Source organism: Copidosoma floridanum, unplaced genomic scaffold, assembly GCF_036245765.1.
Source record: "Copidosoma floridanum isolate Cflo_tuat_1 unplaced genomic scaffold, Cflo_Japanese_pri ptg000006l, whole genome shotgun sequence".
Classification (NCBI taxonomy): Eukaryota; Metazoa; Arthropoda; class Insecta; order Hymenoptera; family Encyrtidae; genus Copidosoma; species Copidosoma floridanum.
This window is the reverse complement of record NW_028321883.1, coordinates 25,239,688-25,267,618: the sequence shown is the minus strand read 5'-3', so window position 1 is coordinate 25,267,618 and position 27,931 is coordinate 25,239,688. Positions and strand designations below refer to the sequence as shown.

The 27,931-nt window shown below is 39.0% G+C and overlaps 1 protein-coding gene across 1 annotated transcript in view; it reads left to right on the top strand.

The window, feature by feature from the left end:
• The window catches only part of Dscam1 (Down syndrome cell adhesion molecule 1), a 54,679-nt gene extending 26,983 nt beyond the window's left edge, over positions 1-27,696 (top strand). The window contains exons 11-29 of the mRNA XM_089598871.1: positions 8,860-9,153; positions 18,376-18,495; positions 18,572-18,745; positions 18,831-19,127; positions 19,192-19,553; positions 19,638-20,009; positions 20,095-20,281; positions 20,372-20,659; positions 20,750-21,019; positions 21,097-21,328; positions 21,396-21,572; positions 21,654-21,820; positions 22,244-22,507; positions 22,633-22,800; positions 23,571-23,711; positions 24,326-24,516; positions 24,597-24,945; positions 25,731-25,788; positions 26,760-27,696. Of these exons, the coding sequence (XP_089454997.1) occupies positions 8,860-9,153; positions 18,376-18,495; positions 18,572-18,745; positions 18,831-19,127; positions 19,192-19,553; positions 19,638-20,009; positions 20,095-20,281; positions 20,372-20,659; positions 20,750-21,019; positions 21,097-21,328; positions 21,396-21,572; positions 21,654-21,820; positions 22,244-22,507; positions 22,633-22,800; positions 23,571-23,711; positions 24,326-24,516; positions 24,597-24,945; positions 25,731-25,788; positions 26,760-26,841 (4,193 nt within the window). The 3' untranslated portion in view covers positions 26,842-27,696. The remainder of the gene's footprint in view (positions 1-8,859; positions 9,154-18,375; positions 18,496-18,571; positions 18,746-18,830; positions 19,128-19,191; positions 19,554-19,637; positions 20,010-20,094; positions 20,282-20,371; positions 20,660-20,749; positions 21,020-21,096; positions 21,329-21,395; positions 21,573-21,653; positions 21,821-22,243; positions 22,508-22,632; positions 22,801-23,570; positions 23,712-24,325; positions 24,517-24,596; positions 24,946-25,730; positions 25,789-26,759) is intronic.
• The last annotated feature ends 235 nt before the right edge of the window (positions 27,697-27,931 follow it).

The window sequence follows — 27,931 nt, the reverse complement described above, 5'->3', positions numbered from 1 at the left end:
TTAAATACATGATGTATGTGCATCGTTATCAATGACACAGAACACAAATCGATTGCCTCACTTGATTGGGTGTTTTCTTATCTTGTTACACGGTGCTGTTTTACTTATTCGACAATGAGCTTTTCTATGAATAGCTACAACAGCTTTGACTCTCAAAATATCAGCATACTTTATACTCTGTATAGTAACTTCACTAGAGCTGCATTAATTCATTAGCTGGCAATTTGATGAGTCGAAGGTCATTCATTGGAATGCCCATTGCTTTACTTATGCATAAGTTTTTACGGAACAAAAAATACTTACTCCAGAAAAATGTCAATTTTTTTTTTATTCCTATGTACCGATTTAGAGCCGTGAAATACTGTGAGTGAATAAGCAATACGATCAAATGACGTAGGGCTCTATAGGAGGGTTTTTCTCAGTCTCCTTTCTAGTATAGGTACTGACGTGTAATACATAGTTTTTTTTTATATGACAGCTGTCTATATCTAGATGAATGTGGATAAAAAGATATTTGAACAATAGAGATTAATCAATATAACAAAATTTAAATAAAAATATTCCAATTGAAGAGTTTTTATTACAATATTAAGCATAGTGTTCGTTCGTTGAATGTTCTTTCAGTTGGGTGCAAATTAAAGCAGAGAAAGATTAATCTTTCTCGTGCCCTAAATTCAATAAATAAAAAAACTAGAGCTTTCAATATTTAACTTTCTTTCTGTTGAAAACACAAGTCACTCCGGATAGCCGTGGTATTTGACAATGTCATGTGAGGTTTTTTCCACTTTATTTACCGACAGTTGCACCCCAAATTGTGCCATTTACGTTCGGTGATGACGATAGTCCTGTCAACTCTGGAGAATCGATGTCAGCCACCTGTTCCGTGTCGCGTGGGGATAATCCCTTAGAATTTTCGTGGTATTTCAACGGAGAACGTATTGATACTGAAAATAGACCCGATATAGCGATATCGATACACAAACGCAGAAGTGCATTAGATATCGAAGCTGTAAATGCAGAGCATAGCGGAGAGTACACCTGTACAGTGTCAAATCAAGCAGGTGCCACGAGTCATACAACAGCTATAGTTGTTAATGGTAAACATTTGGCAAGGAATCACAATGTATAACTTTTCGTGCATTACTATTAGTCAACCTCTTCTTTCTTCCACCAAGTTTACCCTCCAATTACCTCATCGTCTCTTTCTTTTCCTTCCCTATTAAACAATTGGATAATGGCCCTAAATTAATAAGTTTATATTTGACTAAAGATTCTTTCGAGTAATTCACTTACGATTCAGAATTTATTAATGTTAATACCAGCGCAATGATACTTAATACTATTCATTACATATATAACATGAGCAATCCTGTATACACGAGTTAGACATTTTTTAAATAATGACGTTAAATCGTTAAAAAAAAACAACTTAACAATTTGTTTTTTTTATTTACTTTATAAAAAGGCACGTTATTGTAAATTTACTATAGCTATATACACCAATAAAATATTGGTATTTTACAATATATTAATAATAACGATAAATTGAAGGCTATTTATGTAAATACTGATGACAATTGATAAATATAAAGCTCACTAATCAGAATATTCATTTAATTGCCTTACTTGTAAACAAGTCTTTTCGTAACAAAAGATGCTTACTGCGGAAAACTAGAACTTTATTTATTCTTGCATAAATAATTCAAGCTGACATCTATACGCCGCTCTTTATTGCCTTCTAATTAATAAAAGAAATAAATAATGTGTTTCAGTTGAAATCTTCGTGAAACTATGTATACTTGAGATACGATTAGATAATGTAGAATTATTGTGGCTTTATAGGAATGTATTTTCTTAGTCTCAATTCAAGTATATCAATTCATGTGTAACAAACAGTTTTTTTATATATGACAGATGGATTTGGATGATCAAATTTTTTAAGATAGACCTGTAGGAAATTTTACTAAAACAAATCAATGATGGCCATTTTGACAATTTTAAAAAGTATTTAACTTTATTTACTAACAGTCGCGCCCCAAATCGTGCCATTTTCATTCGGTGATGACGACAGTCCTGTCAACTCTGGTGAGTCGATGTCGGCCACGTGCTCCGTGTCGCGTGGGGATAATCCCTTAGAATTCTCGTGGTATTTCAATGGAGAACGTATTGATACTGAAAATAGACCCGATATAGCGATATCGATACACAAACGCAGAAGCTCATTAGATATCGAAGCTGTAAATGCAGAGCATAGCGGAGAGTACACCTGTACAGTGTCAAATCAAGCAGGTGCCACGAGTCATACAACAGCTATAGTTGTTAATGGTAAATATGTGTCGAGGAATCACAATATAAATCGTCTTTGTGTATTAGTTATTATTAGACAACCTCTTCTTTCTTGCCACAAATTTTCCTTCCATTTACCAGATTATCTCTTTCTTTTCCTTTTACCTTAATTGATTAGACAACGGCTAAATTGTTTGTATCTAACGTAAAATATTCTCAAGTGCAATAAGTTTATCGTAACAATGATCATTTCTCCTGAGCGCATTAGTTACAAAATTACAATTCAGAGTTAATTAAGGCAAATAGTAGTCCAATGATAGTTGACACTATTCGATCTGTAGACAACACAAGCTACCTCAAACTATACACAGGTAAACAGTCCCTCGATAAGTATTCAGAAAAAAACTACCTGAATATTAATTTTCTAATTTGCTTTACAGGTAGGCACGTTTTCCTAACTTTAGTACAGCTACGTAGATCAATAAAATTGTTTTGATATACGATGTGCTAATAATAATGACAGGCAACTTGATTAAATATTAATAACAATTAAATAACTCGAAGCCCAATCATGGAAAAAGTGAAATGATTTTAAGGAGATTTGATTATAACAAATCTTTTGAAATAAAATTAGGGCTACAAAGATGAAACAGCATGATATACATTGAGTAAAATTATTCAAATTTAGATGTTTTAATAATATTGTTAATCATATTGTTCATTCTCTAAATAGCACACTATAATTAACTGAAAATTGAAGCAGTGATAATGCCATTTAAATAACCTTGCTGTAAATTTATGCTATTTTAGACTCTTGAAGTGTTGAATTTTAAACTTTCTCTGAGAACACAAAACACTCCGGATAGTCTTGCTACTTGACAATGACATAAAATTTTTTCTGTGTATTTTTATCGGCAGTCGCGCCCCAAATCGTGCCATTTTCATTCGGTGATGATAATAGTCCTGTCAACTCTGGTGAGTCAATGTCAACCATATGTTCGGTGTCCCGTGGGGATAATTCTTTAGAATTCTCGTGGTACTTCAATGGAGAACGTATCGATACACAAGTCAGACCTGATATAGCGATATCTACAAGCAAACGTAGAAGTACATTAGATATCGAAGCTGTAAATGCAGAGCATAGCGGAGAGTACACCTGTACAGTTTCAAATCAAGCAGGTGCCACGAGTCACACAACAGCTATAGTTGTTAATGGTAAACATTTGGCGTGGAATCACGTTATAATAGTCGTCTTTGTGTATAAACTGCTATTAGATAACCTATTGTTTCATCCACCTATTCATACTACATTCCAAGTACCAAAATATCTTTATCATTTCCTTTCTTCCTAAACAGGTGGTTAATGGCCCTAAATAAATAAGTTAAATATATAGACGTTGACTAAACCCTCGGCCTCGATGATCGACGTAGAGGAGATGCGCATCAGTGGGGAAAACTATTAGTCTTATTTGCTTTAGAAATATACACAATTTTGTAACTAATTGAGCTATAAGTGTATCATGTGAATATTAATGACAATATAGTGACTTGAAGTTGCACGGGAATACCCATTTAATTTTATTACTTGTGATCAAGTCTTTTCAGTCACAACTCGCTATTACTTTCTGTACCATGAAAAGAAATATATCTCTTTTCATTATAAAGCTCCAAGAAATTATTGGTGCTCAAGATGCACGATCAGATCACATAAAGTTGTCATAGGGCTTTATAAGATAGTCTTTTCCCAGTCTCTTTTCAAGTATAGCAACGGATGAAACAAATCATTCAAATTAAAATAGAAACAATAAAGATAAGGCACGCGAACATGATTTGAATGGAACTATCCAAGACTTTGTAAAAACTTTACTAAGAAAATTTTTTAATCTCTAATCATCACAGTAATTGAATAAAAATTGAAGTAAAGATAACAAACTGTGATTAAACTTTGCTTCAAGTGTATGCAATGTCATCCCGTAAATGGAGTATAGAAATTTTCAATTTTGAACTTTTTTCGAGAACACAAGGCACACCTGATAGCCATAGTAATGAATTTTTTTCCATTTTACTTACCAACAGTCGCGCCTGAAATCGTGCCATTCTCATTCGGTGATAGACCTGTCAACTCTGGTGAGTCGATTTCTACCACGTGTTCCGTAGCCCTTGGGGATAATCCCTTAGAATTCTCGTGGTATTTCAATGGAGAACGTATTGATACTGAAAATAGACCCGATATAGCGATATCGATACTCAAACGCAGAAGCTCATTAGATATCGAAGCTGTAAATGCAGAGCATAGCGGAGAGTACACCTGTACAGTTTCAAATCAAGCAGGTGCCACGAGTCATACAACAGCTATAGTTGTTAACGGTAAATATGTGTCGAGGAATCACAATATAAATCGTCTTTGTGTATTAATTACTAGTTAACAACCTTATATTCTTCCCACCTAATTTACATTCCTATTACCAAATTATCTTCATCTTTTCCTTTCCCCCTAAACACTTGGATAATGGCCCTAAATATATAAGTTCAACATTTCGACGTTGACTAAACCCTTGGCCTCGATGATCGACGTAGTGGAGATGCGCATAAGTGATGGAAACTAATATATTTTCATTTGCGTTAGAATTATACACGATTTAGTAACTTAAATAGCTATGTAGATGATTTATGTGAATACTGATGATAATACAGTAACTTACAGTCCCATAGAAATACCGTTTGATATTCTTCTCTTGTGTTTAAATTTTTTCAGGACAAAAGATGGTCATTGCAAAAATATCAATTATTTTGTATCCCATCACCTATATATAAATTTTTTCCATTTTACTTACCAACAGTCGCGCCCCAAATCGTACCATTCTCGTTCGGTGATAGAGGTGACAGACCTGTCAACTCTGGTGAATCGATTTCAACCACGTGCTCCGCGTCTTTTGGGGACAATCCCTTAGAATTTTCTTGGTTCTTTAATGGACAACCCATTAATACGCAAGACAGACCTGACATAGCAATATCAACTAGCAAACGAAGAAGTACATTAGATATCGATGCTGTAAATGCAGAGAATAGCGGAGAGTACACCTGTACAGTTTCAAATCAAGCAGGTGCCACGAGTCACACAACAGCTATAGTTGTTAACGGTAAATATGTGGCGAGGAATCATAATATAAATCGTCTTCGTGTATTAGTTATTATTAGACAACCTCTTCTTTTTTCTGCTCAATTTTTCCTCCAATTACCACATTGTCTCTTTCTTTTCCTTTCCTCCTCAACGATTGGATAATAGCCCAAAACTAGTAGTACCAATATTAACGCAATGAAATTTAGTACTACTTAAGCTGTAGATGACATAAACAAGTATGCACAGCTTAAACAATTGTCGATAAAGTCAAGGCGTTCAAAACGAAACTAGCGAAAAATGAATTTTGTCATTTGCATTAAAAATGTAGACACATTTTTCTAACTTTAGTAGAAAAGTCTAGATCAACAAGATAGTTGTGATGTACGATGAGTTAATTATGTATTGATACTCATGTAAATACTGATCCCGCTACAATATGCATAAACCTCCTTAGAGAAAAAATGTTTACAAACTGCAGGTTGACACCAATTTTTATCATATTCCTCTACTTCTAAATTATATTAGCTTGCACCTATTTTTTTTTATACAAAAAAGAAATAACTACAATATCTCATTTCGACGTTTAGAAAACTCTCTTACTGAAGGGCACGACGAGGTGATATGAATTTGGTACAGGGGAAAACAGTGGTGTCATTTCAAAGTCTCGTATTAGGTGACACTTTGATATAAAAAGCATGTAAGAGACAATGAAAAAATTAATAATCGATATTTAAACAAGTTTCACTAGCATACTTCTTGGGAAGAATAAAGTATAATTACATTTTTACTCAAATAAATACACTAAACACTATGTAAATAGAAGTCGTACTTGATGAAATGACGTGATACATAAGGTTTTATCGAAATTTGAACCAACAGTCGCACCGCAAATCGTACCATTTTCATTTGGCGATGGTTCACCTGTCAACTCTGGTGAGTCGATGTCAGCAATGTGCTCCATCTCCGTCGGGGATAATAATTTCTTAGAATTCTCGTGGTTCTTTAATGGACAACCCATTAACACGCAAGACAGACCTGACATATCTATTTCGACAAACAAACGCAGAAGCACATTAGATATCGAAGCTGTAAGCGCAAATCATAGTGGAGAGTACACCTGTACAGTTTCAAATCAAGCAGGTGCCACGAGTCATACAACAGCTATAGTTGTTAATGGTAAATATGTGGCGTGGAATAATAATAATATACATATCGTCTTGGTGCATTACTGTTGGACAACCTCGTCTTTCTTCCACCAAGTTTACCCTCCAATTACCAGTTCTTTCCTTTATTCCCTTTTTTTTAACGCGTAGATGACTGCCCTAAATAAATCAATTGATAAATTACTGTTACTGGAATATTCTTTTAACTTTGTTATTTAAAATGAAGAATAATTTGTACCAATAATAATTCGAAGACACTTGAAATAACTGAATATTTTGAAAATCTGACAAAGCTTGTATTTTGCACGTGTCAATACAATTATTAATATTAAAAAAAAAGTAAAACGTATTCCTCGAAAGTAAGCCTCTAGACTTTCACACATAATTATTCTTATCTTTTTAATAAGTATAAATCCCTGTTAATACGTATCTGTGTTTGCTTAAGGATTTTTTTCGTCAAAACAGAGTAGATACTTCATTAAATTATAATGATCGGTAGTAGGTACAAAAATAATTATATATATCATCTGTTAATCTAATGTCAAGATTACGATTTTTCAGTTGTTCTTAATTTTTTTCGTATGCGTATTTAAGTTATGCATATACGTAACAATTTCTGTACCATCTTGGAGCTTAAACTTTAACTGTGTAGCTTGACTTGCAGTTTGCGCGAGGGAGGCTACCGTAATTTTAACTGCATCATCTTTATTAAGTTTCAAAATTTTTTCAAGTTGTCTAATCTCATAAAATCCTCTTCAAACTGCTTGCATAAAAATCGTTTCGCATTGCTGTGTGGTCTTAGATGTATCGTAAACATTAGTTTCCAGTTTCCAAACGGAATTGGTTTTTGAGCAGCCAAATCGTTCGCATTGGCACGATAGAAACTTCTCAATGTAGATATAACTAACTGACGGACAAAATTGGTGAAACAAGACTCAAATGTCAATCATTGACCAATGCATGTACCAATGCATAAATGGTTCAGTCAAATAATTGATACTACATATGAATCAAAATATTATTTGGTAGATTTAATTTAAAAAATCTTTTGAAATATATTTAGATCAACATAGATAAGACATTATGATATACTTTGTATGAAATTATTTAAATTTAGAAATTTTGTAACACTACTTAGCGCATTTTTTATTCATTCAATAGTTATGTGTTAAATTTCTGTTATGCCGTTCGATAAATGGACAATTAAAACTTTGAAAGTTTTATAAGTTTCAATTGTAAAACTCTTGGGATAAGATGTAATTGCAATTTAATCCAAGGCACTCTAGACAGCCAATGTACTTGTTAACGTCAGGAAGTTTTTTCTATTTTATTCATCCACAGTTGCTCCCCAAATCGCGCCATTTTCATTCAATGATAGAGGTGACAGACCTGTCAACTCCGGTGAATCGATATCAGCCGCCTGTTCCGTATCCCTTGGGGACAATCCCTTAGAATTTTCTTGGTTCTTTAATGGACAACCCATTAATACGCAAGACAGACCTGACATATCTATTTCGACAAACAAACGCAGAAGCACATTAGATATCGAAGCTGTAAATGCAGAGAATAGCGGAGAGTACACCTGTACAGTTTCAAATCAAGCAGGTGCCACGAGTCACACAACAGCTATAGTTGTTAATGGTAAATATGTGGTGTAAAATCACATTACAAGTCGTCTTCGTGTGTTAACTGCTATTAGACAATTTTTTTTTCACCTAATTTTCATTCCAACTACCAGATTCTCTTTCTTTTCCTTTCCTCCTAAACGGTTGGATAATAGCCCAAAATTAGTAAGTTTATATCTAACTTAAAATTCTATCAAGCGTGTTCCTAACGATTCAGAATTTGTTAATTCCAACACCAGAGAAATGATATTTTACTGTACTTAATATGTAGACAACATAATCAAGATATACAAGTTAAACATCTATCACATAATCATGTTAAGGTTTTCAAAAAACATAGCCAAAAATTATTTTTCTTTCTTGCTTTACTTATAACCATGTTTTCGTAACTTTAGCAGAGTTATCTATGTACATACATATGGATCAATAAGATAGTTATGATTTGCGATGTAATCACTTGATAATGATAAAGCGAAGCCTACTCATGTGAATACTGATTACTTTACTTAATTGAGACGAATCCTGAGAACAAAAATGGTCACTGCAAGATGTCACCAATTTTTTTTTATATACTGTACTTAAAATTGATATTAACGTGTAACTACTATTTTTTTACATGAAAAATCAATTAATACCTCGTCAACCGGATAATTAAATTTTACAGTTCCACCACAAATAGCTCCTATTAGTTTTGGAGATGAAGTAGCTAATTGGGGCGAACAAGTAACATCTGTGTGCAGTGTCTTGAAAGGGGATGAGCCAGTTGAGATCGAATGGACTCTGAATGGCAAAAAAATTACACCCGAGTCGCATCCAGGGATTATTGTTTCGAAAACTGGGAAAAAGTTATCGGTACTCAATATCGATTCGGTGACTGCCCATCACGATGGCACTTACATATGTCGGGCGACCAATTCTGCAGGTTTTTCCGATAGAAGTGCAATCCTGTCAGTCAATGGTATTGAAATAATTGACAAATTTTCGATATTTGCTCGATAACCGTTTTGTCACACCTAAAGTTTTCCAAACCACAATTACAATCCGATGTTTGTTTCTATAAATTCTTACCGATCCTTAATTTAAATACTGTACATAATTCGATTGTAATTATTTGTGTGTGCGTGAATCTCATTAATCGTGGGAAAAACAGTTATATTTTTGTAATCACTTGTACTACACCAATTTTACTTTTAACAAGAATAGAGTCACAGACACGTATCATCTCATAACGCTGGCTCAACGACTTAATTAGTTGTCTTGGATGTCTATGGTACCTTTGAGTGACTGAATAACTCAGTTTTAGCTTTTTTACGTAATCTATTGTCATTTTTCTACGTACTCACTGTTCCTTTTCATCCAACAAACTGTACGCCGTAGAAATATTGTTAAACGACTATACGAACATCGTAATAATTGGAAATAGATATTAAAGTAAACATAAAGACCATTAGAGATGAAAAAATTAATGTACTTTAAAAAGAAATATACGGAACTAAATGAATCTGAGTCATTTATAGCAAACAATTTTTTTAATTCATTAGGTAAAAATTATACTATCAGAATGATAGATGTATTTATTATTATTTACCTCCTTTATTACCTCCTTTTAACTTTTTCCTTCTACGTATTCATGCTATGCATAATATCATAATATATGCGTAACAATTTTTCCCTCCAGTATCTTGGAGCTTTCACAGATGTTGCTTTATTCACACTTTACGCAAGGTATTTTGTAAACTATATTACGGCACTTTAGTAACTTGTTGATTCCCGTAATTGGCGTACCATAATGAGTCAGTACACGGTCTTTCGACTTCTTAAAAGCTGACAATGCTGATATGGTAACATTATAGTTAAAGAAAATGCTGGAACGTCTTATTCACCATTTAAAAGTGACAAAAGCATTTGATTTTCATTAATCATTGAACTCATACAGTGCGAGGCTCGTATTCCAAAATTGGAAGTCACAGACCCCCCCTCTTCACACTGGGAAATAAGTGAATATTCCCTATTCTCTTAGCCAAAATTATTTCAACTTTGCAAATAGCGTAAATTTTCACAATTTCAAATGATAAACGTGTAAGCGTTAAAAAATAATACTCTTGTTTTTTTTTTCCTTCCCAGTCGCCCCTCAAATAGGCATATTCTCATTTGGCAGTGAGCCGCTCAATGCCGGTGATACAGCTTCTTTGACGTGCATAGTGCAAGGAGATTTACCCCTAGATATCATTTGGATGTTTAACAATGAGCCGATAGATGCTTTGCAGTCCGATAAAATTGTAAGCGAAACGGGTAAACGCACGAAACAATTGACGATCGAGTCGGTCGGCGCGAGACACGTAGGTGAATATATTTGTGCAGCTTCTAACGTTGCAGGATCGACGACTAGATCGGCAACCTTGTCCGTTAACGGTATGGTTCTCAATCGAAAGTAATGAAATTTAATCTTTTTCTTGTATTTTTTGGATGGTTTAATTTTTAAAATTATTTTTTATTGTTTTTTTTTCATACATTTTTTTTTTTTTTATGTATCATTAGCTGCAGCTAGTTTGTTTGGATCAGAAACTCCTAACTTGTCACAATTTTTATCCACGAATGTATTTCTGTGTACCTATGCAATGGAGATTGAGAGCCGATGGAGTACCTCTTTTGAACCACCAACTCCTTGTATATTCGACTACAATTTTTTCATTATAATATATACATATAAATCACTCTGACAACAACAAATTACCCAACGGAGTGAATAGTATTAATATTTTGGAGATGTGCAACAAAAAATAAATGTAGGTAAAGAAGTTACATCTGAAAAACAAAATATCATTTCATTCTAAATAATTCATTGAATTAGAATCTGTATAAAAACTTTGAAGCGTCAATAATAAAATTACTAATATTTACTGATTTTACGAAAAATCAAAAATTGATGCTTTTTCAAGATATCCATTATAATTTCTTTATGGCGTTGATAATATATGGAGGAATCGTAAAAAAGAAATATCAGAAAAAAGAAACAATTTATAAACAACTGTTGACAGAAACGGATGAAAGGTTACTAGGAAGGCTGAGGAAGAAAATACTTTAATTAATCAGGGTCCTTAAAATATATTTATAGATTTAGGTATAAATTAATACTTACACCTCCCTGGCTCCATTTAAGCTAAGTTTGTCTACTGATCATCCTCATAAACAGTGTGTTAAAAGGTATGATAAAAAGGGTATAAACTGAAAAAATCAATTTTTTGTAAACCAATTACTTATCTGTGACAACAGATTAATCAACAAAAAGTAATAATAATAAATATTTACGAGTAACAAATTTTAATGATAGGTAAAGTAAAAAATTAACACGATGCACAATGTTTCTACCAGTCGCTCCGCAAATCGGCATGGGTTTTACCTTTGGTGAAGAGCCACTGAACGCATTCGAGATGGCGACAATCACTTGCGCAGTCATCGTAGGAGACCCGCCGATCGAAATCGATCTCATGTTCAACGGAGCTCCTATAGCCTTGCCGGGGGTTACCGTGACAAATTCGGGAAAACGCGCCAAACAGTTGATCATAGAGGCCGTCGAAGCCAAACACGCAGGAGAGTACACGTGCGTTGTCGGTAACGGCGTGAGCTCAACATCTCGCTCGACCACATTGGCGGTCAATGGTACCTGCAACATACAGTAGTACTTAGAGCAATAAATTTCGATGATTTTTACATCTTGTGTACTCATTCTATGTTTTGAGACTCGCTTGGCTTTTTTACGGGATACTTACTTTTTCAAACCCCACTTCCGAAAGTATACACTTCAACACAACCAAAAAAAAACCAGCATGTAAAGTTTTAATGTTATTATGTTTTGGTTTTATATACGAATAGGAAAACGAGGGGACATAGCCACGATAGCTCGACTCGACAACAATTGCCGATTTATTTAATTTTATTTAATTTACTACCACACTGTTGGACCTATGAGATAGAAATACCCTCAATATCTGCTTTAAATGTAAATCAGTGAACCTAAAATTGACAAAGAATCATTCAACTTTACAGTTCCGCCGCAAATAGCTCCTTTTAGTTTTGGAGAAGTAGCCAATTGGGGCGAACAAGTATCGTCCATGTGCAGTGTTCTAAAAGGCGATGAGCCAATTGAAATCGAATGGACTCTGAATGGCAAAAAAATTACACCCGAGTCGCATCCAGGAATTATTGTTTCGAAAACTGGGAAAAAGTTATCGGTACTCAATATCGATTCGGTGACTGCCCATCACGATGGCACTTACATATGTCGGGCGACCAATTCTGCAGGTTTTTCCGATAGAAGTGCAATCCTGTCAGTCAATGGTATTGAAATAATTGAAAAAATTTTCGATATTTGCTCGATAACCGTTTTGTCACACCCAAAGTTTTCCAAACCACAATTACAATCCGATGTTTGTTTCTATCAATTCTCACTCATTCCTGATTTAAATACTGTGTATTAATTATTTATTTGTGTGCACTAAAAACGTCTTAACCGTGAGTAAAAAAATTTATGTTTGTGAACACTTGTACTACACTAATTTTACCTCTACCATGTAAAAGTTGTAACGCATAAAAATTAATTGTAATCTGTTTGTTTCTTTACAATATCTCTTTTTTTGATCTCCCATTCGTGTAAAATTTTGTTGCCGAGTTAGGCCTCCGTAAATAGTAAGGTTACTTCAAAAATTCAGGAAAATTAATTAAATTAAGCTTACATATCTCATTTCTAAGTAAAACTAGGTTTGTAGATAAAATATTTATAAATAAAATACTAGACAACTTATCAAACATCGTATCTCATACCAGTATTAATATCTAAAAAAAAAAAATTTTAACTTTTCCAACAACAGTTGCCCCACAAATTGGTGCTTTTACCTTCGGCGACGAGCCTCTAAACGCCTACGATATCGCCTCGGTAACGTGCGCAATCATCAAAGGCGATCTACCCATGACCATCAATTGGCTGTTCCAAAACGAACCGATTGACGAAAAACGCACTGACCTTGTCATATCGAATCTTGGAAAACGTGGAAAACAATTGAGCATCGAATCCGTTGGAGCAGCCCATTCGGGGGTGTACACGTGCCAAGCGGAAAATATCGCGGGCTCGACGACTCGCTCGGCTGTCTTGAACGTCAATGGTACCTCTGAGTGATCGAATGATCACCCAATTGTAGCTTGCCCGTGTTATTTGTTGCCATTTTTAAATCCTTACTCCTAAAAAACCATTTGCCAATGAAATCCTGTTAGATGTGAACACCACACGAGGAATAAGTTCATCATTTTTTGTACTGTCCAAATTGTAGGATACATCGATATTTTTAGTTCTAGAAGACATGAATAGATGTATTTTTATGATTCTTCATCCGCTCAAATTCCTTGGGCCACAAAGCACTAGTTGCATCTGTTCGCTGTATCGATCGATACTTTTTCAATTTAGGTACTGTTGCATCGAACAAACTTTATAATTTTGATTCTCGATTGTACAGTTTCACATTCTTTTTGGTTCGTGGCATCACATCAGTAATCTTAACGCAGTATGACATTAGGATCTCGCCCCAAGATTTAAATACGTGGGGTGCGAAAGACAAGGGAAAAAAAAGAAAACACCTGATTGTCTTGTATTATTTTTCAGTTCCGCCGAAATTACTGCCATTTTCGTTGGGTGACGGGCCGCTTAATTCGAATCAGGTAATAACTGTGCCTTGCGCCGTAATCGAAGGGGATCAGCCATTGTTGCTCAAATGGACCTTTAACGGCCACTCGATATCCCCGCACTCCGGTATATCGGTACTGGATCTTGGCGAACGCGGTGCCATATTGAGCATTGGATCGGTCCAAGCCTCGCACGCCGGCACCTATACTTGTACCGTTTCAAATCCTGGAGGAAAACAACAATTGTCGGCCGAGCTTATCGTTAACGGTGTTTATCATTATCAACATTATGCTTTTTCTCAAAGTATACATACATACTTTATTTTCATTTCTCACGTCCGTATCACGCATGTGTAATAACTGTGCCAGATGAACAATATCACCTATGTTGTTATTATTATTTATACATAATTTTTTTTTATCCGTAATTTGGAATACGTAGCCAACACTGCATGATACTGTATAGGTACGAACGTATATTTCATCGTAGAAATGATACCGATCTTCCGTCTTATAGGCCGATTTTTAATTATTTCTTTGTGACTCCGCTCGGTTGAAAAAAAGAAAATTGCGACAACCAAGACAGCCATAGGAAAAAAAAGGATCTAGGATGTGATTCTTAATAAACACGCGGTAACTCTCGGGAGCAAAAAAAAAAAAAATTGTCGATACGCGCGTTATCTTTTGTTGCCTTGCAGTCGTACCGCAACTACAGCCGTTTGCCTTCCACGAAAACGGTGTCGACGAGCAAAGCCTAATAATAGTTCACTGCGCCGTGATAAAGGGCGACGCGCCCTCGGCGCCCCTCAAGTGGTACTTCAATGGGCGTCACATTGAAGTCGACGATCAAGTACAAATAACCAATATGGGAGATCGTGTGTCGGCGCTCACGATACCAGCCGTGAAGGGCGAACACGCCGGGGAGTACGCGTGCGTTGCTACCTGCCCACCGTGCCCCGCTGGTCACGTCAGGCATAGCGCCTATCTCAAAGTCAACGGTACCTACATATGTGCACTCGAATACAGAAATATACTCACACTTTTTTCATTACAAATCTACGTAGACATGTATAATATACCAAATTCAGTGACTTTCTTCGATTAATTCTATACTCTGTTATTATAGTTCAGTGCATCATCGTTTACCACTTCTGTTATTGTCAGTATCTATTTTTGTTGTTATATATTAATTTCAAGCTTCGTATTTGTATGCGTATATACTTATTGCTATTATTATTGTTTTACAACAGTGGGTAGTTTTTTCCAGTAAATCTTAAAAATTCAATACACGATTTAAAAATAATGTGTATCATGTAGAATTATGGTTTTTTTTTCTTTTATTTTTCTTTAAACCAGTGTCCACGTGCTGTATAACACAGTCTTTCCAAAATTAGTCAGTGTCTATACTATTTCCCTTGACAATCTTCTCATATTGTTTGCAATAGAGAAGAGTTTTTTTTTTTTTTTTTTTTTTTTTTTTAATGACTCATTCACATTGAAATCGTATGGTACGAGCGTGACGTAAAGATGGATGGACCGCAAATAACAAAGCAATAAAATCGAAAACCACATAAGGTAGAGCTGAACGTGAGAAAAGAAAAGTAAATAATTGAAGGCAAATGGGGGGAAAAAAAGATATGAAAAAAAAAAAAAAAAAAAAAAAAAAAAATTGTCGAGCGATTCAGGTGGATTGGATTATTTGCAGTTCACCCACGCATCACTCCGTTCGATTTTGGGGATCAGGAAATATACGCCGGTCAAACGGCACAGTTAACGTGTATGGTGCTGGTCGGGGACACAGCTGGTCTCGAGATCAACTGGGCGTACGGGGGCAAGACGTTATCCCCGACTTCGTCCATCGGCTACAGAATCAGCCAAGTAGGGCCGCGCTCGAGCATACTGCTCATCGATCCAGTAGAGCCTTATCACGGCGGCAATTACACGTGTTACGCGGTTAATCACTGCTGCAACGACACCCACCACGCCACCTTACGAGTTTACGGTTAGGTTGTGGTTGGCTATTGTCTGTCTCTGTATGCGTATATTATAATATACTCGCAAGGTTCTTTGGTTTTCATTATTCACCATAATATCATTATTATTATTATTATTTATTATGGCGATGGCCCGATTATTATTATTTTCATTACTATATGGTCGCTCGATCCTTTTATTATTATTATTATCATCAGTATTTTGCTTTCTATTTTTTTTTTCTTTCTTTTGTACATAATATATATATACCGCCGTATTCGGTTGAACTCACTTTTATACATTATTATAATATATATATGAAAAATGCTTACTTGACAAATGAATGACGATTGCATCACGTTGTACTCGTTTTACTTGGATGCCGCTTACGATACTTCACTTTATTATTTTTGCCATCACCACGTCTTATCTTCTTCTTCTAATTCTCTTTCTCTTCTACACTTTCGACTTTTCGCAGTTCAATTGTATGTATGTATTAAACAAGATTACGAAGAATGTCATTTTATTTTAATATTCGTATGAGTGGTCATTTAAAAATATACAGCATTTAGCAACATGAAACCAATGGGTTCGTATGTAAAAAAAAAAAAAAAAAAAAAAAAAATATATGACCGTTATGCATATGATTGCGTATACGTTAAAGAAAGAAAAAAACTGGTGCCTGAAAACTCACTTGACGCTTCTTCAATACATGTAGACACACATAGAAAAAGTATAATACACACGAATAACATTGTAAAAATGTACATCTCGATGCTTTCATTGTCTTATGTTTATTTCTCATACGTTCAGCTATTGTCATTATTATTGTTATTGTTACTATCATCCCCATGCGTGCCGATTCTTTGCAACATTATGGTAGATAAAATATATTATTATGCCGTCCTAAAGATCTCGCATTGTGCATAATGAACATGCGACAGCATTCGCCAGCAATAGTAGCTTATACAACTACGTATGTACTTACCCTATACATATATGTACCGATCATGCAAGATTCCATTTGTCGTCGTATGTACACAAACCTGTTGCAAAACATAAATCATGTGAAAAATAAAAAAATTTTTTTTAAATCGGTTAATGTCTTTGTCACCTCCTACTGATAATGACATTGATGATGACCAAATAGTGCGTTCACTTCTTTCTCCTTTGAAACTTTCGCTCATCGAAATCCAGATGAGAGTAGTGTAATGTGTTACATGATACGAGTTGAGCTTAATTCCATTCCATCCGAAATCAAAAGTATTCTTCAGCCAAAAAAAGTTGTCAGTACAAGTGAAATGAGAACTGTGTTTTAAACAAAAAAAAAACAAAAAAAAAAAAAAAAAAAGAAAAAAAAGCAAAAGATATAATAATTTGTTGGGCTTAAAAAAAAGCGCGGAGTCGATTCACATTGAAGCAGTATTCCTTCCTCTCTCTCTCTCCGTCCTCTCTCGTACCGATTCCCGAGATGATTAGAAGATCCAAATCCCAGAGTTCCCGTCGTTTTGTTTTTCTTATTTTTGTCCACGTCCCGCATGTCGAAAAATATATCGTTGCTTTTCACTTTTTTTACTGCGGCCTATGATTAATACAAGCATGCTGCCGCTTCGAGGTTGTCATAACTGATGTGCATGCGTGCCATATGCCATGTCAAGCCATGCGAGTCACTCACTCTCTCTTTTTCACTTTTCTAGTCTCTGTGGGTGTTTTTGGCTTTTCTAGTGCTTCAGGCTTTAGACGGGTGACGTTTGATCAACCAATTCTTAACAATGGTTGCGCTGTCTAAAGTCTGTACTGCGTCTGCTTTTACGAGAGAGTCAATTGTTCTTTTCTTCCAAAAGGCATGCGCCAAAATAAAGCTTGTACGAATGGTCTGTTTCTTTGGAAAAACGATAACGCAAGCGATTGTCCGTCGAGTGAAATTAACAGCAACCTCGTTCATGAAATCGCACCGAACTGCAGACGCTTCGTACATACTTGCACAACTAAATCGCCGAGGGAAAATTATTACTGTTTGATATTTGGTTGAACGGTATTTGTCAACTGTGCTTAGAAAAAAAAAAAAAACAGTCAAAGTAGTAATTTTCGCTCGAAGAGCATCATTGAAATTGACTTGAAACTGATAAGCTGGAATGATGCGAATACTAACGGTACCATTTATCCGAGGGGCTAAGAACTCTTGAAAATATTTCAAGAATTACTTTCGCAACTGTAAAAACGTCGTCCAAGGGAATAATTGTTGGTTTTCTAAGCTATCACGATAACTTCATCATCATTTGATGAAAACGAACGTAAATTTTTAATTTTTAAAAAGTCATTTGAACAGTATTTGTATAATTTTTTCAAAATACAGTTTTGCTTTGGATGTTGTTCAATAACAACCAATTCTATACGAAAACCTCAAAGTTCTTGGCCTCCTCGAATTTTAACTGGCTCTCTTGCAAAACGACGCATGTAGTATCGCTAAACCAATTAGTTAAAAAAAAACCCGGACTATGTACTAACTTTCATCTGTCTCGTGTGGCCGCAGTACCCCCACGTTGGATACTCGAACCTACCGACAAAGCTTTCGCCCAAGGCTCGGACGCGCGCGTCGAGTGCAAGGCCGACGGCTTCCCCAAGCCTCAAGTCACCTGGAAAAAGGCCGCCGGTGAGTACACGTTCTTACACTTACCGAACTTTGGTTGAAAATCGGTAGGTAAACCGATAACGATTTATCGTTGTAGGGGACACTCCCGGGGATTACACGGACCTGAAGCTCAACAATCCCGACATCAACGTTGAGGACGGCACCCTCATGATCAACAACATCCAAAAGACGAACGAGGGCTACTATTTGTGCGAGGCCGTCAACGGGATCGGCTCGGGCCTGTCCGCCGTCATACTGATATCTGTCCAAGGTATGCATATAGCCACAAATGTTAACGATGAAACAGAATAAAGAGCCGAAGAGAAAGGAAAATTCTAAAAACCAAACCGATTCAGCTCCACCGCACTTTGACATAAAACTGCGCAACCAGACGGCCCGTCGCGGCGAGCCGGCGGTACTGCAGTGCGAGGCCCAGGGCGAGAAGCCGATCGGCATACTGTGGAACATGAACAACAAGAGACTCGACCCGAAGAGCGACTCTCGTTACACCATAAGGGAGGAAATAATGGCCAACGGCGTCCTGTCGGACCTCAGCATCAAACGGACCGAAAGAAGCGACTCGGCTCTGTTCACCTGCGTCGCGACCAACGCCTTCGGCAGCGACGACACGAGCATCAACATGATCATCCAAGGTTTGTTACTAAAAATCCCTTTTCCCCTCGACATTGTCTAAACGTCACAATTGACGATTCGCAGAGGTGCCGGAGGTCCCGTACGGCCTGAAAGTGCTGGACAAGTCCGGGCGATCGGTACAACTGTCGTGGGCAGCCCCGTACGACGGCAACAGCCCGATCAAGCGCTACATGATCGAGTACAAGATAAGCAAGGGCTCGTGGGAGACGGACATTGACAGAGTCGTCGTGCCTGGCTCCCAGCAGAACGTCGCCGGGGTGTTCAACCTCAAGCCCGCGACGACCTACCACCTGAGGATCGTCGCCGAAAACGAGATCGGCACCTCCGAGCCCTCGGACACGGTCACCATCATCACCGCCGAGGAAGCCCCCTCGGGCCCCCCTAGCTCCGTCAGGGTCGACGCGCTCGACCAGCACACTCTCAAGGTACCATTTAAATCACCCTTCCATTTTCTGTTTCATCAACTATATAGTATACCTGTAACACTACTTTGTTGTTATTTCGTGCAGGTGTCGTGGAAGCCACCGCCACGGGACGACTGGAACGGGGAGATTCTGGGGTACTACGTGGGCTACAGGCTGGCCTCCTCCGACAAGCCGTACATGTTCGAGACGGTCGAGTTCTCGAAGGAGGACGGCAAAGAGCACCACCTGCAGATCATGAACCTCAAGACGTACACCCAGTACAGCGTGGTCGTGCAGGCGTTCAACAAGGTGGGCTCGGGCCCGATGACTGAGGAGCGCAGGCAGCACACGGCCGAGGGTGTGCCCGAGCAGCCGCCCCACGACACCACCTGCACGACCCTCACCTCCCAGACGATTCGCGTGTCTTGGTCGTCGCCTCCGTTGGCCGCCGCCAATGGTGTCATTACCGGCTACAAGGTGAGACGCAACATATCACATTGCATAATAAGCTTTTGAACTGGTTGTAGCTGTATACTTTTTTTTTCCTCGTCATCCCGTGCAGATAATCTACGGGCCCTCCGAGTCCTGGCACGACGAGAACACCAAGGACACGAAAATCACTTCGTCGAGCGAGACCATACTCCACGGCTTGAAGAAGTTTACCAACTACAGCATGCAGATCCTTGCTTTCACCTCGGGCGGCGATGGTGTCAAGTCCGCCCCCATCCACTGCCAAACCGAACAAGACGGTGAGGCTTGAGCTCTTTTTTTCCCCCTCTTTTTTTACTTGTTAATGATTGAACATTTCTTTTTTTTTTTTTTTTTTTTTTTTCATACAGCTCCCGAAGCTCCGACGGCCATAAAAGCCTTGGTCATGTCTGCCGATTCGATCCTGGTGTCTTGGCGTCCGCCCTCCCAGCCGAACGGTGTCATCTCTCAGTACATCGTTTACACGAAAGCCAACAACACGGAGCAACCTACCAGCCAAAAGGTCCCCCCGAACCAGTTGACCCACGAGATTTCGGGCCTCGATGAGAAACGCCGCTACGACTTTTGGGTCACGGCCAGCACGAACATTGGCGAAGGCCAGCTGTCCAAGATCGTGAATCTCGCACCGAGCGCCAGTGGTACGTGGGAATAAATCATCACACCTTCGATGTGACCCTACCAATGGAAAGCCGCGATGTATTCACAAACTCTTTTTTTATATTTTCAAGTACCGGCGAAAATCGCATCCTTCGACGACAAATTCGTCGCAACGTACAAGGAGGACGTGAAATTGCCGTGCCTCGCAGTGGGCGTTCCCGCGCCGGAGGTCACCTGGAAGGTACGTGGCGTCAAACTCGCGCCCACCGACAGACTACGACAACTACCCGAGGGTTCGCTCTTCATCAAAGAGGTCGATCGCACCGACGCCGGGGAGTACTCGTGCTACGTCGAGAACACCTTCGGACACGACACCGTCACCCACCAGCTCGTTGTACACGGTAATTTTTCATTCGAGAGCCAAAAACAACACATACCATGTGGTCATGAAATCATATGTGTTACGTCCCAATTGCAGCTCCACCGCACTCGCCCCAAGTGACGCTCACCGCCACGACCACGAACTCCATAACGATGAAACTGCGTCCGCATCCCAACGACAACGCGCCGATTCACGGCTACACGATTCACTACAAACCGGAATTTGGGGACTGGGAGACCGTGCAAATAAGCTCGATAGCCCTCAAGTACACTTTGGAAAACCTATGGTGTGGATCCCGCTACCAGATCTACGTTACCGCTTACAACGCGTGAGTACAGATTTACATTGGACGCGTGATGAGGAAAAAAAAAAACTTTTACCATGGTTTGACGTAGGATCGGCATGGGCGAGCCCTCCGATATACTAAACACCCGGACAAAGGGCTCGAAACCCATAATACCCGAGGCCTCGAGGTTCATCGAAGTGTCGACCAAGAGCATAACCCTGCACCTCCACGCTTGGTCCGACGGTGGCTGTCCCATGCTCTACTTTGTCGTCGAGCACAAAAAAAAGTACGTTCAATCACAATTTTTCACAACATGTATATATGTATATACAAAACTATATATGTATTGCGCACGTGTCTCCCTTAGGCACCAGCAAGAGTGGAACCAGGTGTCGAACAACGTCAAGCCCGGCGGTAACTTTGTCGTGATGGACCTCGACCCGGCCAGTTGGTATCACCTTCGGGTGACCGCGCACAACAACGCGGGCTTCGCCGTCGCCGAGTACGAGTTTGCCACCCTCACCATAACCGGAAGTAAGTCACACACGAGACTGACGTGGGGACAGTTGTTGTATATGTAAGAGGGAGAGCTTTTGTGCGTGGCCGGCGTCAATGGTGGCAATAAATGTCTAACGCAATGACGTCGGGATTGAGAAAAAAAAAAAAAAAAAACTGAGGGTTGGTTTTGGTTTTAGGCACCATTGCGCCGGCCCGCGAGCTCCCGGACGTAAACGGCGGGGACAGCAGTGGCGACGATCCCATGAGAATATTCATGGCCAACCTGAATCTGGTGGTGCCCGTCGTCGCGGCCGTGCTCGTCATTATCGTGGCGGTCATCGTGATCTGCGTCCTCAAGGGCAAGGATCACGACGACGAGAAAGGTGGGTCGGATTCACTAATCACCTTTCCTCGTTTGTATGTTTTTGTTGCCCCTGTCGTGCGATCGTCACAATGTAGGCACGATCGCCCCGCCCATACTGAGCGGTGCTACCGGGGACACGGAAAAGGACTTTAACCACGACACCGACGTCAGGAGGCTGTTCCCTTGGCTGCCGCTTTGGCTGGACATCAACGTGATCGTGCCCGTCGGGGCAACCGTAGTCGTCATCATCGTCGGCATCGTCGTCATTTGCGTCGCTCTGTCCAGGAAGGGCGGCGGCCCCGAGCAGACTCGGCTGCGCGGCATCTCCTCGTCCGACGAGAAATATTACGAGGGCCAATGTAAACCGCACACATGGACTCCCCCCCCCCTTTTCTCCTCATCTTTCGCGCTGTTTTTTTTTTTTTTTTCTTCTTTTCTTTTTCCAATGTATTTATCGCATTGCGATGGTTCAATGTGTTTGTAGACGACGTGGTGTATCAGCAAACCGGAGTGGTCGGGGCTACCCTGGACAAGAGAAGACCGGACCTACGGGATGAGTTGGGCTACATCGCGCCGCCTAATCGCAAACTGCCACCCGTGCCCGGATCGAATTACAACACCTGCGACCGCATCAAACGCGGAACGGTCATAAGTAAGTTCGACGCTTTGTTGTAGCAATGATCATCGGATAGAAAAAAAAAAAAAAATTAATAACAACGGATACGTACGTAAACTGCAATTATCACTTATCTTGGCATGATATTCACTCTTATAGACAATGTAGTCCTCCCCCACCTACCGATCTACGCTAGACTGACTGCAATACACATATTATACAACAATACAATTCTACCCAAGTTGCTATATTGTTTTTCTCACTGTTTCTTTGCGTATGTCTATATGTTGCGAACAATATTTTTTGCTCCCTCCCACCAACCAAATACATCAGATTCATTTTCGTACAATTCATTGTCTTGTAAAAAAAAAAAACCAAAATTTTGACTCGCATTATACACAACACGATGGGACAGCATGCGTTTTTCATACTTTATACCTATGTTACGATCCCTAAATGTCACGTGGTCAAGTACATTTTTTTTTTTTTCTTTTTTTTTCCAATCAATTAAAAAAAGTCGCACATCCACCCGACGTTACATTGCCTACAGATACACGTGCTGTGTGCATAGTGCTGTGTAAAATAAAGAACATCAGCCAGCAACTATGAGCAGCGTGGACCCTAAGTAGGTATGATAAAATAATATTTACCAGTAGAGACGCGTAACGAATCGGCAAGTGCATACATGTACATATATATAAGACGGGCACTTTGGGTAAACCGAGAGAGGGAGAGAAGCAGACAGCAGGCAAGAAAAACGTAGAACTATTTGGCTGTAGTTTGTCTTTAATAAAAAAAAAAAACAGCTAGAAACGGCTCGGTACGGAGCTACCACGCCACCTGGGACCCGAGGCGACACATGTACGAGGAGTTGAGTCACTACGCGCCAACAAGGAGATGCCCGCCGCCTCCACCCCACGCCAGCAGTGAGCAGTTGGCCCACAGAGGTTTGTCACTTGTACCCTTGTCTTTTTTTTTTCTTTTTTAAATCTTTTTCTTCTTCTTCCTCTTCTTCGTTCCTCTACCAAAAGAGACCACGGCGGAACTACCACTAGCTTATTGTGTGTGCGTACGATACTAACAATCGGCAACGGCAACGCTCGATCTGCATCTGTCAGAGAAATATAATAAGTAAGAACCGGATCTATTTTTCTTCCCCCCCCCCTCCCCACGTTATTTTTCACTCCGCCAATCGCACCCGACCCCATTATATAAGTTTCAAACAAAATGTACATGATATACACATGACATGTATGTACGTAGTGATTTGTGTGATGCATGACAATGTCCCGCTCGCTTGTCGCTTGGTCTCCCTGTACGTCACTTCATCTTTATTCTTTTTTTTTTTTTTTTTCCATCATCACACACGATTTTTCTTACCGATCTTTTTTTCTTATAATCATATGTATATCGAGGTGTACACCAGTTGGTGGACCAAAACGTATCGACTCGGCGATTATAACTGTAATGCGGTCTCGTGGGAAAGATCACGAGAGAGTACATACGAAACAGTTAAAAAAATTTGCAATTGTACGGTAAAACTCTGCCGCTCTGTACACAGGCATGGAGGACGAGATCTGTCCGTACGCGACGTTCCACTTGTTGGGCTTCCGCGAGGAGATGGACCCCAGCAAGGCGATGCAGTTCCAAACGTTCCCCCATCCAGTGAACGGCCACTCGGGCACGATGGGTCCCACGGTCGGGCACCCAGCCAACTCCTCGGCCCACAGCCGCTCCGGCTCCCAATCGATGGTAACCACAAGCACTAACACCAGCCCGTAGGCTCAAGTATCTTTTTTTTATTTATACCCTCCCGAAATTTCGTCCCACAGCCAAGACAGAACGGTACGCGGTACTCGCGCGTGCCCTCCCAGGGCGGGAACACCAATATCTTTACGCCCGAGTACGACGACCCGGCAAACTGCGGTGGCCCGGACGAGGACCAGTACGGGTCGCAGTACGGGCAGTACGGGGCGCCCTACGATCACTACGGCTCGCGGGGCTCGGTAGGGCGTAGGTCCGTGGGCTCGCTGCGCAACCTGCCCGTGTCCAACTCGCCCGAGCCGCCACCCCCACCGCCCAGGAACCACGACCAGAGCAACTCGAGCTTCAACGACAGCAAGGAGAGCACCGACATCAATGACCAGGACGACCGCGACCAACTCATACGCAATTACTCCGGTTAGTCTCAGTCCTCCCACGAAAACATCCTCATGACCATAATTTATATGTCCTATGAAATACGTACCGGTTTGTTGCCAACTTCTCGATCTACAGCTATCCAAAGATGATGGTTTTTTAGAGTAGAACCATTTCCCCCCCCCCCCCATCGTAGTAGATTAATCGATGTTATTCGAGAATCTATAGATGAACAGTATTACATTTAGATGCGAAGAGTATTTTTATACTGAGAAATAAGTTGAAAATAGTGTAATTGCACATTTTTTTTTTAAGGCGTTTCTACCTTTTTCCTCTATTATTTCCCCACATCTTTAGAAGAAACGTCGAAATATGTGTTTGCACGAAATTATACGCTTAAACGAGCACTACCAGCAGTTTTTTCATTTTTCTTTTTTTTTTTAAATCGCCGATTTTCATCACAGTTTTTATTTGCTATGGCTTGTTTTTAAATTTGTCGAAAAACAAAAAAAAAAAAAAATGGTCAATCGTATTGCTTTCATCATTATATTTTAATATCCATGAGCATCAACCAACAATATTGGACGCTTTAGTGAAATTTGAATAAAATTGGCTTGCATGCGCTTCGAGAAAAACGAAATAACCCTTTTTTTTTGCAGGATTTGGAATATAATATATATATATATATATATATATAAAGACGAGATCTTTATATGCCACTTATGTATAGATGCATGCGATGATCACCATCTGTTAAATGTGCCCGTATCGTAGTTGTGTTGTAGTAGTGTATCAATTGGTTTGTGTTCTTGTTTTTGTCATTACAGCAAATTCTCACGGCAAGGATACCAAGACAGCCGAAGAAATGCGTAAGCTCATCGAAAGGTTAGTAAATATACCAGGGTATGCGACGAATAATCGCGAGTCACAATATAATGTACATAATTATGTAGTCTTCTTACATACTTTCTCGGTCACTTTTCTTTCGTACGAGATTTAATTGTAAATTTTTTTTGAAAATTATAACAAACCTGTATCGTGTACCTACGTTGTTGCCGGACAATTGTTTACCACCGAATCAATATAAACGCAATTTCACATTTGAATAATACGGGCAGATAAATGTACCTTCGAAACGATGAGCTTAATTATACCAATTGCGTGACTAATATTTATTAACTTGTCCTAACCCATTGAACGTAACGTGTGTGACTAAAATTTGTGACTAAAGGCCAAATAATGTTTTATTGTTACGCCAAAAAAGGGGCTTTCTTGTACTTCTCCAGGTACGAAACCATCATTTACATTAAAAATCATGTAAGAAAGCTCTTTTTTTTATGAATCATCATTACATCACGTAAATCACGGGGCAATCATAAAATTGTCAATCATGTAAGTCATTATCATAATCCCACGTGTAATGTACACCCAGTATACGCATGCAATCAACCTCATCAGCTTTTTCGCTTTATTTGGTAAGAGAGAAAAAAAAAAAAAAAATCATTTGGAGTCGAAATTCGCATGCAGCTCTCAATATGCACCTATACGTTGTTTTTTATGTTTGTCACGAGTATATTAATTTTGTATTGCGAGTCACTCCGTTTCATCCATCTCTGAATCATCAATCAGGAAATTACATCACGTGAGTGAAAAAAAAAAAAAAAAAATTCGCACCACTTACGCGTATCAAATTTTTTTTTTCTTCATCATAGCATCAACGAGTATCGAGTATACAAATATTGCTGCAAAGTATAAAAAATATTTCACAATGTGTCATATGTATAGAGTTGTTTGGCGCTGGTAACTGTGCAACGATCTAACGGCAGCGCTTGTGTGCTCGATTTTCTTTTCCACAGAAACGAAAGCGGGAAGCAAAGCAGCTGCAGTCTCGGGAACCACGCAGGACTCCTCACACCCTACGATACTGTGGCAATGTAATCTGTAAATTTGTCGACTACCAAAAAAACAAAAAGACACGATACCGATCGATCGATCAAACGCCGGTGAGCTTCGTAAGGATATACATATATTTCAGCGGATTTCCTTTAACTGCCATTTTTTTCACTTTTCATCGACGTGTTTTCAGTCCCCTTTTCATCTAATTCTTCTAACCGTATACACATAATATAACATTACGTAAAAAAAAGAAAGAAAAAAAAATTAAATCTACGACGACGACAGAAGGCTGATATTTTACACAAATCGATATCGTTCGCACGATGTGCTGTCATCGTCACTTATATTACTATCACTGCCAATGTCATTGACATATATATTATTAAAACTCCATTATAGGTGAACACCTAGTAAATTATCGATCAAAGAAAAAAAAAAAAAAAAAAAAAAAAAAGTCGAGAGATCGAAAAACATACGAGTCAAACGCCACTTGCGTAAAACGATCGTTTTACCGCGAAAGACAATTAATTCACGCCGAGGGCCAATTTAACTAGTCAGTAAAATCGACGTTACGTTGAACAACATTCACACCGGCGCTTCAGTTTCTTCGGAGGCACTTTTCTTGCTATATATATACATCCACTTGGATGTAATTAAAACAAAGCCATCGGTCCCGGATCAATCGTCCGTGAATCTACCGTCGTTCGCAGAGTTTGCTCGAGTTGTAAATCGATGAAAAAGGGCCATTTATTCGCTTCGTTTGCCCGTCTCGATGATATTCTCCGAGAAAAAAGCCACTCGAGAATAAATCACGCGCCAAAAGGCCATTCAACAGTAATATAATGGTAGTGATACCGATAAAAGTAATGACGATGAGAAAATATTGGACGTTTTTTTTTTTTTTTTTTTGATAATATCCACGTCGTAAACAGCAGAGGGCTTTAAAAAGATAGCACAAAATATAGGGGGGTCGTGGGGGCGGGAGTCGTGATCGTGATCCCTATAACTGTAGCCAAATAAGGGGGGTTCGTCTCATAAGTAGTTATCGTAAATCGTACACTCCAAGTATAGCCGAAAAAAGGCTATACATATATGTATACGTACATATAGTTGTCGCCAGTCCAATTTTCGC